Here is a 16,944-nt window from a genome sequence, read left to right as displayed (position 1 = left end):
GTAAATGTGAAGCGTATTTTGCAACAAAATAATTAACAAAACTCCAGAGCAGGTGTTAACGCTAACCTTAGTGATGTAATATTCACCAGTGAATGATTTTACAATGTGAGCAGCACTGCACATTCACAAAAACACCATTTAAATAACACTTGGGATTTTTAATTACATTCCCCCTTAAGTAGGTTTAATAAACACAATCCTGTGTACATCTAAACACCATGCACTGTGCAGGTAGCACTTATAAATATAAATCAGGTACAAGTATCCCTGTCATTTACATTTAAGTCACTTATATCTCAAAATGCTATGACAGTTCTGTTTTTTTATTTTTTTTAAACATTTTTTAGACAATCTGGCAACTTTGCTCTGGTGATCAATCATACAAAAACATATCCATATTTTTTATTATTTATATTCCCGCCAATCAATTCCAGAAAATCAGTGAGACAATGGCATGTAATTTACTCAAAGAAGACAGATCGAAGAGGCAAATTGAAATTACAGAGGTTCCTTTGTGTGCATCAAGCTTTGCCTAATGTGGATCTATGCAAAGCTAATGAACCTGTCTGCTTATTTAATGACTCTATTCTGTTAAACAATGGCATATAGGTTGAAGAGCACATAGTTTACTCCATTCTATTTCATTAAATGGGTTGCCATACTATTTCTCTCTCATACTGTACCTATATAACATGTGGTTGATAGTGCTACAGTTATGGGATCCGTTATCTGGAAACCTGTTATTCAGAAAGCTCTGAATTAAGGGAAGGCCTATCTCCTATATAATCAAATAATTTTCTTTTTCTCAGTAGTAATAAAACAGTACCTAGTACTTGATACCAACTAAGATTTAATTAATCATTATTCAATGCAAAACAACTTTATAGGCTTTATTTAACATTTAAATTAATTTTAAATAAACTGTGAGGCCCTTTAATTAAAGAAAATTAGATCATTTTGAAAGCACAGTTAAACTCTATTTATCTAAAATCACGTATGCTATGAAAGTTATCAAAAGATCCGAATAGAAAAATTATGAACGGGAAAAAGTGCTGAACGATCAATAAAAAATACGAATATCTCTAAAACCACAAAATATTTGCGTTTTTCAGACAATTACAAGCGAAAATTTTAATAAAAAGTAAAATGCTATAAAATGTGCAAATTTGTGCACAAATAAGAATAAAAATGTGCAGGTGGCAATGTAATATTCTTCAATAGGCTTTTATTCCATTGCACATCTTAATTGCGCAAACATCTAAGACGTGCTTGAAGGTCGCATAAACTTTTTTGAGCAAATGTTAACAACTTTTTCATTAAGAAGTTTTAATACATACACTGCACACTACTACAAACTTGAAAATTCCCAGTCGATATCCTACTGTCGCTTGAGGGGCAAAGGGTTCTCAAAGGCAAAATTGTTAGCAATGTAAACGCTTATTCACATTGCACACTGCAAACTATTTTTCCCTTAGCGACCAATATTACAATCCCCCATAACAGGTCCAATAGGATCAGCTGTAGCTCCCATTGACTTCTATGGGACTTTGACTGTTTTTTACTTGGCATTTTATATGAGTCTTTTGTGGTCTAAACTTAATACATCTCAAATTATTAGAGTTTTAAATAAATAAAAAACAACTTCTTAGAGATGATTCGTTTAAAATAAAGGAAATACGAATATTATTAAAACGCCCCTACAATGTACATTGATTCAAATTATGGAAAGATCTCTTATCTGGAAAACCCCAGGTTCCAAGCATTCTGGATTACAGATCCCATAACTGTATTATGTTGTAGAATGTGTTAAATTATTCTCTGTGGCAGCTCCCAGACATGTGAGTAAATGTAATGGAGAAAGTGTCTGTTCTCTGTGCATAATAAGCAAGGTCTTCATTCATTTCCTAACAAAATACTCAATAAGGAACAAAGCTCATTCTTAGGAATATGAAGTATTTTTCCTTTTGATGCTTAACCTTTCCTTTTAAATGCTATGTTATTAGGCTACAAGAAGCTCTCCTACTTGAAGTTTACATGATACAATTCATGAGATTATATATACTTAGGAAATAAATAATGCCCATTGTGTATTTGGTCACAAAAAGGGGGGTTGTGGGAGCCCCCCAATGCTTAGTATATACTGTAAGTATAATGGAAGTATGTATTTGGGGACAGAAATTAGATATATATCGATAGACAGAGATAGAAAAATAGACAGAGAGAGAGAGAGTTAGATGGAGATATATGATGATAGATGATGATGATAATAGATAGACAGATGATGATAGAGAGAGAGAGAGAGAGAGAGAGAGAGAGAGAGAGAGAGAGAGAGAGAGAGATAGATAGATAGATAGATAGATAGATAGATAGATAGATAGATAGATAGATAGATAGATGATAGATAGATAAAAATAGAGAGAGATAGATAGATAGACAGACAGACAGACAGACAGACAGACAGACAGACAGACAGATAGATAGATAGATAGATAGATAGATAGATAGATAGATAGATAGATAAAAATAGATAGAGATATATAGATAGACAGATAGATAGATAGATAGATAGATAGATAGATAGATAGATAGATAGATAGATAGATAAAAATAGATAGAGATATATAGATAGACAGATAGATAGATAGAGAAAAATAGATAGAGAGATAGAGAGATAGATAGATAGATAGATAGATAGATAGATAGATAGATAGATAGATAGATAGATAAAGAAAATAGATAGAGAGAGAGAGAGAGATAGATAGATAGATAGATAGATAGATAGATAGATAGATAGATAGATAGATGTACATTGAGCAAAGACTCAATCCTTTTCAGGCAAAATGCTTATTTGTAGCAGAATCAGGAAAATAAGTAAGTCTTAATAATGCTACAAGAAAAGTACCCGAGTGCATGCATGTGAATAGTGCATAAGGCACACAATGATGCACATTATACAGATCCAGATTCAGCCCAACACATTGGTATCTCCTCAGAAAGCTAATTTGCATAACCTTCTCATTTCCATATTGTTGCCTGGGCAAGAGGGATAAATTTCCATAACTGAGCCTCACAGTTTTTATGGCCTAACTAAAGAGTTTGTTTGAAATTCAAATGAGGCCCATTATACCCCCTCCCATAAGGAAAGAAGTAAGAAAGGAGAAAGGCATCTGTTACACCTGTATTCATGGCATGACAATCACCTGCTCTCCCTTGCATGCTGGCATTTACCATCAGTGCTAAAATGCATAAATGATGATAGATAGATAGATAGATAGATAGATAGATAGATAGATAGATAGATAGATAAAAATAGATAGAGAGAGAGATAGATGATGATGATAGATAGATAGATAGATAGATAGATAGATAGATAGATAGATGGATGGATGGATGGATGGATGGATGGATGGATGGATGGATGGATGGATAGATGGATAGATAGATAGATAAAAATAGATAGATAGCTACAATAGATACAATAGATAGATAGATACAATAGATAGATAGATACAATAGATATATGATGGATAGGATGGATTGCATCTAGTAAAATCTTAAAGGTGTTCTATGCCCAAACCTTTTTTTTCTCATTCATAATGAAGGACAATTATTAAGGGGTATAGAAAGTTAAAGGGGTAGTTCATCTTATATTTAACTTTTAGTATGATGTAGACCTTGATATCCTGAGACAATGTGCAATTGGTCCTTATTTTTTATTTTTTGCAGTTTTAAAAAAGTTCAGCATCTCTTCAGCTTTGTATTCTAGCAACTATCTGGTTGCTAGGGTTGGCAGTGGTTTGAATAAGAGACTGGAATACGAATAGGAGAGGACACAAATAGGAAGATGAAAAATAAAAATTAACAAAAAAATAGCTTTACAGAGCAATAGCTGAAAATCGGAAAGAGGCAGAAGATAAAGTCAAATAAAAAAACTATAAGATAAATAATGAAGACCAATTGCAAAGTTGCTCGGAATAGGACATTCTGTAACATACTGTACTTAAAGTTAGCTGAAACGTGAAAGAACCCTTTAAGTTTTAAAAAGTATCACTAACAATATAATTGTAGCCTCACAGAACAATCTTTTTTTATCTGCTGAGGTCAGTGACCCCCAAGTCCCCCTTGAAAGCTGGAAATAGAAAGAAGAACAAGGCAAATAGTTAGCTATTTTATACTAACTGCTATTTTTTTCCAACAATAAATGTTTATTGCAGTTTTGAGTTACATAAAGTGGTTCCCATAACAAAAAGAAAAGGAGGTAAAAATAAAAAACAAAACATACAAAATAACTATAACAAAATGCTGGTATGACAATAAAAAATATGGTGGTACTTTTATTCGAGAATTTCGTTACTACACATTTCAGAGTTGGGTCCCTAGTAATACATTTACCAAATAGGTGGGGCACAGATGATTTTTTATGCTGCTAGAGCCTGTTGTAGTGTTTATATGGAGAGTGAGGTATGTGTATCTGCGTATCTATAAACTAACCATGACTGCCAAGTTTTAACACATTTAATAGACTGGTTAACTTCTCAGTTGTCATAATCCAATCTATTTTTTTTGCTTGAAAGCTGGAAATGAGATAGTTTTACTCTTCCGTGCTTTTGCAATAGTTTGTTGCTATGAAAATTATTGTGAGTAGTTTATGTTGGAGTTTGGTAAATCCCTTGCATTTACTGTTTAATAAGGCTCGTACCAGGTCACATTAAGGCACATATACATACAGTATATTTACACACACACACACAATTAAATACATGTATGATTTGTTGTCCAGAAACCTGAAATACTGAATACTATTTTTCTAAAGCAAGCAATATTTACTTTTTGCCTGTAACAGTAGAGCAGGGATCCCCAACCTTTAGAACCCGTGAGCAACATTCAGAAGTAAAAGGAGTTGGGGAGCAACACTAGGATGAAAAATGTTCCTGGGATGCTAAATAAGGGCTGTGATTGGCCATTTAGTAGCCCCAATGTGGATTGTCAACCTACATTGAGGCTCTGTTTGGCTGTACACCTGGTTTTTATGCAACTAAAACTTGCCTACAAGCCAGGATTTCAAAAATAAGCACCTGCTTTGAGGACACTGAGAGCAACATCCAAGGGGTTGGAGAGCAACATGTTGCTCGCGAGCTACTGGTTGGGGATCACTGCAGTAGAGACTCACATCTTTCAGCACTCACAAAGATAGGGTTTTGTTAATGCATGTAAGAAACTTTAGCCCTGTTCCTTGGATCCCAGAACCCTCAGTGAAATCAAGTCCTTGCTCCTTACCGTTCTCCAGATGTCCGTTTCCATGTTGTTGCTCCACTGTGGAATCTGGTTCCCGGGTCATGTTAATATCTGAAGGAACTTAGAATAAAAAAATGATTTTAATAAGAGTTTTCAGTTTCAGCAAAACAACATAACATTACAATAAAATTAATTCGACTTTCAAATTTCTGTGCACACATAGAATTATCATATTCATCAGAGGGGAGGTGACTGGCTCAGAGTTTCTTTATAATCTTGTCTATGTTTGCTGGAATACACAGAATGTGCTGGTCTACACAGAACTGTCACCATGGGTCTCACCATTTATTTGGAATGGATAGCTGTTACCGTTTCTCCAATCCAAGTTTCATAGCCCATCATGACTCTTGCAGAACTAGTTTCCTGCCATTTATTTATAGTTGCCACCTCGGAATTTTCTGCTTCTCGTTGTTACTACACAGATAGAAACCCCATCACTTCTCACCTGCACTACTGCTGTAGGCTTTACTCTAGGAGCTGGGCAGAAAGCTAGCAGTCGTTGATGTGGTCGTACCTGTTGACAGTCTCCAAAACCTTCCTCACAGGTGAGCAACACAAGACAGGAATCAGTTGAAGAGAAGGAATACTTTATACAAATGACACTGCCCCCCCTCCCCAGAATGTTTTTAACTCTTACCAAGCAAGTAAACTAAACAGATAAAGCCTAAGATTTGCATAGGCCTCAGGCACCCAGTTGCCTCTGAGCTGTCACTGAGAATTTGCATAAAATAACAATGTGTTGGGCACAGGGTATTTAAACTACTCTGGGTACACACACACAAAAAAAAACTAAAGAATAATATGATACAAAAATGTTTAAATTACAGTTGTAAATTGTACCAAACATCACCATGTGATGGGCCACAAAATGTAAATCAGACAACTCTGGATACAACTAAAAAAGAAAATGTATGTACCTTATAAAAAATGCACAAAACTTGTGCACCTCAACACACAAACATCAAACAGAGGGGAGCTATCTAAACTCACACAGGGCAAAACCAGAACCTGACAAATCATGTTTGCACATATAAACATATATGACTGCACTGGTCATTAAGAGCATGCAAAACTGTTATCCTCTAATAAATGTCTGACAACTAATCCCCATCACTTTGTCTACCATTACCAACTTAAGTTTACTTTAACATAGCTATAACAAGACTTTAATCTAGCAAGACAGAAAACCAACAGCCTCCATGGAATTGCCAGTACAATGCTTGTCAGAATCCAGTTCTGTGGAACAAGCCCCCAGCACACTCATCACTCCATCCTGCTCTGTCTGTAAATATACTCAGCTATATAAATATACTCAGCTATTCATTCTTCTCTCACACTTGCTAAAGTACACAATGCACAAAACCTCTGCGGAGTTAGTGGCAAGGAATTACAGATGTAACACTTAGGGACCGACTTATCAAGGGTTGAATTTCATGGCAGTTTGTAAAAACTCCCATGAACTCGGAATTCGGAAAAACAACGACCAATCGAATTTTTTTTTAAAAAAGGAATTTTTCAAATTCGGGTGAATGGGATCGACCTACACATTCGAATCAAATTTGAATCTAATTTGATTCGAGTTTATTCCCCCAAAAAAAACTTGATTTTCAGGATGTCTCCAAATTGATTCCAGGACGTCCCCCATAGGCCAGTACATGATACATTTAGAAAAGTAATTTTTTTAAAAAAAAACTCACATCAAATTTGAACTATTCCCTAGTGGAATTACACTAAAATAAACTCGAAAAATTTGAATTTTTAAATTCTAAATCTGAATTTTCACTTTGACCCTTGATTAATCTGCCCCGTACAGTTTTAAATCCCAAACTTGTCTACATGACACCAACACTTCCTCTACTCCAGCACAAAACAAAAATTTACCACCATACTCCAAACTACACATAGGGGCAGATTTATCAAGAGTCGAATTTCTATGTTAAAAATACTTTGAAATTCGACCATCGAATTGAAATACTTCGACTTCGAATATCGAAGTCGAAGGTTTTTCCATCGAATTTGAGTATCCTGCGGACAAAGTAAAATTAAATCGAAAAAACTATTCGAAGGATTTCAGCGATCGATTGTACGATTTTACTTAGACTTCCAAAAACGTGGAAAATTGCTCTAGAAGGTCCCCATAGGCTAACATAGCACTTTGGCAGGTTTAATTTGGCGAAGTATTGAAGTCGAAGTTTTTTTAAAGAGACAGTACTTCGATAATCGAATGGTCGAATATTCAAACGATTTTACTTCGAGTCGAAGTCGTAGTATCCTATTCGATGGTCGAAGTATCCAAAAAAGTTCTTCGAAATTCAAAATTTTTTACTTCGAAAATTCCTTCGAATTCACTTCGACCCTTGATAAATCTGCCCCTTACTTTGAAATCTACTCAACTTCCAAAATTGAGAAAGTGCACCTTAAGAGTTTTGTTAATGATGTGCATTCACTGATATATCTATATACCAATTTTTTGCTTACTAAAAGAAAACATAGTTCTAAGCAACTTTGCATTACACATTTTCTATGGTTTTGAAGTTATTTGTGTATGTAATGTTATTGAAAGCAGTGTTTGGCTGTCCCCTTTTGTTCTCTGTCCTGACTGTAACAATGTAAGACAAGGCAGCTGATTAACAGACCTGGCTTTGCTGGTAAACAAAGACTTTTGCAACATTGTTTTAATAATAACAACCAGGAGTTAAGCAAATACTGCTTTCAATACAGGTATGGGACCTATTATCCAGAATGTTCGGCACCTGGGGCTTTCCAGATAATGGATCTCCATACCTTAATTCTACTAGAAAATGATGTAAACATGAAATAAACCCAATAGGCTGGTTTTGCTTCCAATAAGGATTAATTATATCTTAGTTGGGATTAAGTACAAGCTACTGTTTTATTATTACAGAGAAATAAGGAAAATGGAAATATTTTTTAAAATTTGGATTATTTAGATAAAACGAGGAGATAGCCTTTTTGTAATTCTGAGCTTTCAGGATAATGGGTTTCCAGATAATGGATCCCATACCTGTAGCAATTGTTTTGCTACAAAGAACTTTAAAAGTTCTGACAATTTTGTATAAATATATTTATTATTTCATGTATTATATTATTTATTATATATATTTCTTATATTATTTTTATAGCATTTTGGATAGTTGCTTAGAAGAATGTTTTTTTTTAATAGGCAAATTTTTAATTTGGGACTGACTTGCCCTTCAACATTGGGTACCCATAATGCTTTACAGACATTTTTGCTCAAGCCTAAAACATCACGATATAAATGAATATGGAGTGTTTTAAATAGAACTGCTTTTTCATGTATACAATAATTTTAGCATGCGGCCATTATTTTTTTTGTTGTGGTGACTTTTTCGCCTGTAAATTTTCGCCACAGTTTCGCGAAAACATTCATGAAACGCGGAAATTCGCAGCAAATCAATACCTGCCAAATAAATTCGCCTATCACTATGCACAAGTCGTTGCAGCAACTAATTGAAGACAATGAAAGCTATAGTTCAGATAACAGCTCAGTAAATTTGAAGTTATTGTTCCCTGGAAGCCCTTTTATCTACATTTTGTGTTTATTTTAGTGTGGCAGAAAATAAAATGAATGCTCAGATAAAACAGTTAGGGCAGATTTATCAAGGGTCGAATTTCGAAGTTAAAAAACTCGAAAATCAACCATCAAATTGGCCAAATTCGATAGTCAAACTTTTCTTTTTGAATTTTTTGGGCGTTTTCAGTCAAAGTAAAATTGTTCGATCGATTTAATCGATCGATTCAAACGATTTAATCAATCGTTTCAAACTATTTAATCGATCGATCCAACAATTTGCAAAAAAAACATCGACTTTTTAAAACAGCCAAATTTTGGCTCTAGGTTCTAGGAGGTCCCCATAGGCTAACATAGCAATTCGGCAGGTTTAAAGTGTCAAAGTTTTTAAAGAGACAGTACTTCAATTTTCGAATGGTCGAATATTCGAAGTATTTTCAATTCTAATCAAAGTTGAATTTGGCCTATTCGATGGTTGAAGTACCCAATAAATACTTTGAAATTTGGAAGTTTTTTAATTTGAAAATTCACCTCGACCTTTGATAAATCTGCCCCTTAACGTCCAATGTCCATATCATTATTTAAATTTACGAGATCAGAAGAAGGTGAAGGTGCTGGGATATTTTTAAGCTTCCTCAGGACTGAGCCCATAGCAAAGAATAAGCTGCAACCCTATTACTGGTTCTCCATGGTCCCTACTAAGTGACTAAGGCCTGGAGGATATAGCTAGATTTACTAGAAAATGTATTTTGGAGGGAAAAGTACCATCTTCTGGATACTTGTTTCTAAAGATAGCATTGCAGATTTTTAAAAATCCTGTAAGTATCCCTTTAATATTTATCCACAGTAGGTCCCTTAAAGCATCCAGGTCCCATTGCTCAAATAGTAGCGCTGCCATGGTGGAATGCTTGTTTGGGTTTATCTAGCAATAACTTTATAATGAAGAATATTTCAGACATAAATGCACTTTTATTACAAATTCCATGGAACCATGTGCCTTAGTATAGTTTCCAAGTGGAGCTATGACTATTGTCACTCCCATATATCATGAGAATAAAAGTAAGACTCATTTAATAAAAGTCACAAAGTTTGTCAAGGAGCAGTAACTCATAGCAACCAATGCTTGCTATTGAACATGTGACCAGTAATTGTTGTCTACTAAAAAAAACATGGAAGCATTCATTAAAGCCACAGGTTTGATTTGCTTCTGATAAAGATGAATTAAATCTTACGATCAAGTACAAGGTGCATTTTTTTATTAAAAAAATATGAATTATTTATTAACTCATAGGAACCATCAAGATGTTTGTTTTCTTTTCAATAGTTTTTATTAACATTTAACAACATAAACATAGTATAGATTGGATAGCAAAGGAGCTGTACATACTAGAGATGAACCGAATCCAGTATTCTGCCTTTTTCAGCAGGATTCGGATTTGGCCAAATCCTTGTGCCTGACCAAACCGAATCCAAATTCTAATTTGCATATGTAAATGCATATGCAAATTAGGGGTGGGAAGGGAAATCAAGTGCCTTTTTGTCACAAAGCAAGGAAGTAAAAAATGTTCCCCACAATTTTTACTTTCCCACCCCTAAATTGCATATGCAAATAAGTATTCAGTTCAAATCTTTCACGAAGGATTCAGGGATTCAGCCGAATCCCAAATAGTGGATTCGGTGCATCCCTAGTACATACTAATTGACAGCTGTCAAATCCCAAGTCCCCAGTATGTGTCCCTTCTCCCTTTTCTCTGGTATGAGCCTGGTGGAGCTGTGCTTGGACCCACTACCAGCTGCGGAATCTAGTTACCCTCTTTTTTAGCCTCCTGCATTCCAGATCCATATGATTTGTAGATTTGCATCTGTTCTTAACTCATTACAAAACATCACTATCCTAATGTATAAACAAGCTAACCCTTTATCAAGTACAGCCACAAGATTAAAAGATCAGATTTAAAGATCAGCTCAGAAAAAAGGGGGCCAGTTATATGTTCTTCCCCTCACCTGAACTAAAACCAGTATTCAGAACTAAGGTACACAACCCTCTCTTTCAACTTCAATTAAAATCTGCACCATTCTTTATTTGAAGGCCCTTCTACTCTTTCCATTGCTAACAACTGTGTTTTGAAGACATTTTTTAAACAAATTGTATGAGACCCATACATTGCATTAACAAAGTGACTGTCCCCAGAATCTATGGTCTGATCAAACCATGGTCATTAGACCTCACTAAGTCTGTCACACCATTAAATAGCAGCCACTTAGATGGGTTTCTAAAGACCGATATTTTGGAATGTCCCTCAGGATGTCAGTGTGACTATTGCTCATGTGGTACCATCCTTGTCAGTTTGCTTTCAGCGTGGGCAGAGCATGCCCGGAGGCAGAGCAAGCAGTGGGAACTGGCAATGAGCCCGGATCTTACCACCTGCCTGTCTTTGTCAAACACATTCAGCATGTTTGTCTACTGAGGAAGAGGAGGCTAGAATATCTGTCAGACATTGCGAATCATTTACTGCCTTTATTTTAAAGATTTTTGCTGTAAAGGACTTTTTACAACTGAATGTAGTTACACTATACATATTCTTGGTATTATGATTTCTCAATGCTCAGTAAAGCTGTAAATAACCTGTAAATAACGCACTTGTATACCATGCTTAGTGATGTCATCAGGTAAAATCTTCTAGTCATCGGGGCCCACACACCTTAAACTATGCGTCCCTACACCGGAAATATTTATTGTTAGAAAATTAGAATGGTGTAATAATAGGCATAACATTTGCTTTAAGACTAGCAGCTCATAGCAACTAGACACACTTTTGACTACAGTACATCAGTACATCTAGTCCAGAAGCCATTGACACTTACTGCAAGTTGAACGTATAGACTTCTGTGTCTCAGTAAAAGCCAGGATCGGTAGTGTTCTTTAATGAAACTGTGGTAACCATAGTCACAGTACATTATGCATGGTGATATGATCCCAGAATACAGATTGGGTGCAGGTAGCAATATTCTGGGAGATGTAGAGTGCATGACTGGTGGGTCCAAATGAAAAGAGTATGGGGCAAATTTACTAAAGGGCGAAGTGGCCGTCGCTAGCGAAAATACCATCCGTAGGGACATCGCCAATTTACTAACATCCGTAGAGTACAATTCGCAAGTGAAAGAGTACATTGCTAACGACGTTTCATACCCTTTCGCCAGCTGAATTTTCGCTCAGGGCGAACAAGGGTTACTCTGCAAATTCACCAAAGTGTGAATTTTCCATAAAGTTACTCCTTTCGCCAGAGTTTCCTTCGCCAGCTTAGACCTGGCAAACGAATTATATGAAGCTACATCCTCCTCAATCTTATGTCAGTGACATCATATCCTGTACTCCGAAAAGTCATAAAAATTAAAAGAACCGCTGGCGTTTTTTTTATATTTTAAAGTGGGATTGTATTTAATAGTTGTAACTATTACAAATTTTTGTTTTAACATTTTCCAGCCATTTGAGGGGCATGCCACATTTGTTTTAGGGTGGGCTCATGCCTAGGGCATTAGAGGATTTCTTTTGTCTTTATTTTGTTTCCTTGGACATTTGTAATTATAAGTGGCCACTTCAAGCATTTGAACCAACATCTCTAATAAAGTCTCTACAGTATATGTACCCGCCCTATGCCCTATGACCAAAGTGTAAGAGTACTAACAAAGTTTCATAGGCAGAAATTAACGTTAGTGAAAGTTCGCTATGAAATTCTCACGTTGATGAATTATTGCTAGCAAAACTTTGCCAGCATTCGGCTGCCGAGACACAACTTCACATTTTAGTGAATTATAAAAGTGGTAGCAAATTACGCCTGACGAAGTGGCGCGAAGTGTGTCGTAGCCTTTGCAAGCGAGAATTCGCCCTTTAGTGAATTTGCCCCTTTGTGTAGAAAACTCTTGATTTATTATTACGCATTAAAAAGAATAAATGTCCTTTGGATTTACATTTGCCCTTACGACACCCCCTGCCAACTGGAATCTGGAGTTATTTTTGTATTAAGTAACCTCTCCCTTCCCCGGCTGCTGTACATGTCTCGGCCTTACAGACATGGAAGGGTTTATGGTACAGTGAGTTTAAAAGAGAAGGCAAATTAACTACAGTCTCCTACCGCAACAGTACATGCCCTATATGCAAATACCATTATTTTGTAATTTTAGAGAATTGAAGCTTACCAGTCCCATATAAGCAAATCTGTTTGGTGGAAAAAGTACAGGCCTTTTATGCAAAAATTAAAACGTTTTACATATCATGTGGTCATCGTAACTGCAAATAAATGTGCAGGAAAGCTTGTATGAGAGTTTGCTAGGGTGTAATTGTCACTTACTGGCATAAAACGATTCGGCATAATATCCATAAAGCATGATGTATTTACTAAAAGATACTTGTAGGCTTTAAAGTCATGAATATGTATTAGCTCCTTTAAAATCAACAAAGTGCATAATGCATATTAAAAATTTGTTGTAGTATGAAACATAATATAGATATCTCTGGAAACATTTAACCAGATAATCACAGTGGCAGATCAGTCACACTGATTTTCTATCCAATGCTACCAGGTAAGCTAGAGAGGAAAATGCACTCCTCAGGGACAGTGTGACTTTATTATTATTATTAATATTTATATATATAGCGCCAGCATATTTCGCAGCGCTGTACTTCCCCTAGAAATGTTGGGCAAGAGATCTGGCCCCACAACCTACAAATTTTCCCACTTTGACCCAATATAAATAATCATTATATGACTCATTCTGCAACAGCTTTATTCACAACCTGACCAGTTACTCACTGCTCACCTTGAAGTTATCATAGAAGTGCTGCCATCCAAGGGAGGGTGGTTCAGATGGAGAAATCAAAATATATGTTGCTTTAAGTGCAAAATCCTTTACCAGAAAAGTCTCAGGACCCTCAACCCTGTTCAAGCAATACACACGTTTTCTGCAGGTACACAAATTGCTGCATGACCCTAATGCAAGGTGCGTACAGACACCCCCAAGGCAGAAGATGAATTAATGGGGTGCCATTGACATTACTCAACGCCATCATTAAAAAAGGGAACCAGTCATATACTGTTACTTATTAGGATATGAGCATGTGCAACTAATACAGGTATGGGATCTGTTATCCAAAATGCTTGGGACAGATAAATATTTCCATAATTTGGATCTTCATACCTACTAGAAAATTATGTAAACATTTAATAATCCCAATAAGATGGTTTTGCTTCCAATAAGAATTAATTATATCTTAGTTTGGATCAAGTACATAGTACTGTTTTATTTATTATTTAGAAAAGGGAAATCATTTTTTTTTTTTAAAAATGGATAATTTGATTATAATGAAGTCTATGGGAGACGGCCTTTCCATAATTTAGAGCTTTCTGGATAATTGGTTTCCAGGTAATGGATCCCCTACCTGTACATTCAAGTAAAACATGAGTGCAAGGAAAGCAGTATACCCCAAGTTCTTTTGTTAACTAATTGAGCTAATAACTCAGCTTGAACTTCAGCAGCTTGAACAATAAAGTTCTAAGTTACCAGGCATAAACAAGCATGCTGCAGGGGTCAGTTTAAATGACCACTATTACTGGATGTTCAGTTGCCAGAGGGCTGGAGTCTGATACATGTGACAACTGTATCTTTGGGTTTTCTTTAAAACATTCCTGTAACGCACATGTGGAATTTGGAGGCAGTCACACAGATTAGGAACAAGGCTCATTAAGAAAAGCTTGTACTTTCTTCGCAGGGAAACTTGATGCTATAAATTGATTTAATTACAAACGTTGTAGAATTCCCATAAACAGTATAAAACACTTTATGCACAAGCAACATTTTTACAGATGACGAGAATGCTGGGAAATCCACATGTCACTCACCCAATGCTTGAAGCTCAGGGGATTCATATATCAGAGCCTATAGTCTTGCAGGACATATACTATATCTGCTTTGTCTGAATGTTTCAACAGGATCAGGGGTCTCAGAGCCAAAACAAAACATGTCATGCTGCAGTGCATTGCCGTCCTTGCCGTACTGGGTTTTCAACTAAAGAACTGAAGGAATGCCTACCTGGGTGGGTGTATTCCAGGTTCACCATCCTGCTAGTCAAAGTACATAGAATTAGTGCCCTGCTGGTTCTGTCTTTGAGTGGCACAGAAGTGGTGAGAATGGGAGGGGCCTGGTACAAGGAGGGCAGAGAGGATTCAAGTTCAGTGAAGCCACCACACCTCTCAGGTAAAAGCCAACATCCTGCGCTCTTGGCTAGGGGCCCATGCAAAGCACTTATTTGCATAAGCTCACTGAGTTGAGGAAGAAGCAATGACAGCAGCTGGCAATTGGGAGACCATAATTCCCAGCCCTGCCAACACTATAAGTGCTTTCATCCCTTCCCCTGCTTGCCAACTGTGTGTAGGCAATGAGCACTTTTCCAAGGAACTGGTTCCAATTCACAGAAGATATACTGAACTGCGAGACTTGTATCCACAACCCTAATAGAGAAACATGGCTGTAAATAGGCATCCTCTCACTGGGGAGCTTGGCAAATAAATCAATTTGCCCTCAAACTCAGCATTTTCTCTGTTATTTGGAATCCCACATGCAGGTTAAAGAATGAACATAAAATAATAAATATATAAGACAACAAAATTACTGGAGATGAGTGAGAATATGACTAGTTCAAGGGATCCGGCCATCAGATGTCTGTGGGATCTGGGAATTCACCAATTACTTGAAGGCCTGGTCTAGACAGATGTCATTGAAAGACATGAGTGAGAAGTTTATATAAGTTTATATTCTCAATCAAATGTACAGCAAAACGGATCATGAGGAAAGGGTTACCCAATGAAAAGGGGGGAGGTGGGGGATTCAAGGAAATGAATAGTTTGGGACAAAATTATTTTTGTAAATAATGAGTGGTACGCTATACACATGCAAGTATTAAGAGTAGCCACTATTTTAAGACGTGACTGCCCTCTGCTGGAGGTATCGTTACACTAACTCATAGTATTTACATCAATAAACATGCCAGTTTCCAAAACACTGTCTAAAATGTCAATAAAAAGAGAATTGGATGATTTGCAATCCACCCAAACCCTATATTTAATTGCAAATCATACAAAGACAACATAACTAATATTGAAAATGATACTTTCGTTTAGGTTATTGTTTTCTGAAAATATATGCTCGTGAATTTGATGGCAGCAACACGTTTCAAAAAAGATGTGACAGGGGCTGGTTTCCTACGGAGTTCATCTTTTCCCATTTTGCCATCTGCGAATTTTCCCGCGAAACTGCGCCAAAAATGAATGACAAAACCAATTGATAAAACGTCACTAAGACAAAAAGGTTGCCGAGACAAAAAAAGTCACCAATAAGAAAAAACACCCATTGACTTGAATGCATTTGGGCAAAAAGTGGGCAAGACAAAAAAAATTGTTGACAAAAACTTGCCACAAGAAAAAGCGGCCATTGACTTTAATGCATTTTGAGTGAGAAAAAAAAGTTGCACACGTAAAAAATTGTTGCGGGTAATAAACGTCAGTCGCTTATTTTTCGTTTCATAATGTGCCAAATATATTTAATAGTATACAGATCTGGACTGCAAGCAGACTGCAGTTTGGCATTGTCTTGCTGAAATAAGGCCCTGCCTAAAAAAAGATGTTGTCTGGTCGGCACCATGTGTTGCTCCACAACACCTACAGTATCAAATGTTTTCTGTCTGGTTTTACTCTGTGCCCCTTAGCATTTGCTTAAAAACAGCATTAAACCAACTGTGCATGTGGCCTCCCATTTCCTGATTACATTCCTTACAGTTGAAACTGACAGTTTAAACCTCTGAGATAGCTTTTTGTAGCCTTCGCCTAAACCATGATACTGAACAATCTTTGTTTTCGGATCTTTTGAGAGTTGCTTTGAGGATCCCATGCTGTCACTCTTCAGAGGAGAGTCAAACAGAAGCACAACTTGCAATTGGCCACCTTAAATACCGTTTCTCATGATTGGACACACGTGCCTATGAAGTTCAAGGCTTAACAAACTAATCCAACAAATAAAGGGCTCTTACTGACGAGCGGTTGTAG

The 16,944-nt window shown here is 36.3% G+C and overlaps 1 protein-coding gene across 5 annotated transcripts in view; it reads right to left on the bottom strand.

Annotated features, from left to right (window-relative positions):
- pou2f3.S (POU class 2 homeobox 3 S homeolog) overlaps window positions 1-15,036 on the bottom strand; it is a 35,375-nt gene extending 20,339 nt beyond the window's left edge. The window contains exons 1-2 of one of the 5 annotated variants that reach the window (XM_041571334.1): window positions 14,936-15,036; window positions 5,278-5,355 (exon numbers count right to left, since the gene is read on the bottom strand). In XM_041571334.1, the coding sequence (XP_041427268.1) occupies window positions 5,278-5,355; window positions 14,936-14,963 (106 nt within the window). In that variant the 5' untranslated portion in view covers window positions 14,964-15,036. The other 4 variants (XM_041571335.1, XM_018227785.2, XM_018227786.2 and 1 more) reach the window with 4 other exon arrangements.
- Window positions 15,037-16,944: the final 1,908 nt, after the last annotated feature.

This window comes from Xenopus laevis, chromosome 7S, assembly GCF_017654675.1.
Source record: "Xenopus laevis strain J_2021 chromosome 7S, Xenopus_laevis_v10.1, whole genome shotgun sequence".
In the NCBI taxonomy this organism is placed as follows: domain Eukaryota; kingdom Metazoa; phylum Chordata; class Amphibia; order Anura; family Pipidae; genus Xenopus; species Xenopus laevis.
Note: the sequence above shows the minus strand (reverse complement) of the source record. Positions and strands in the feature narration are given on the sequence as shown.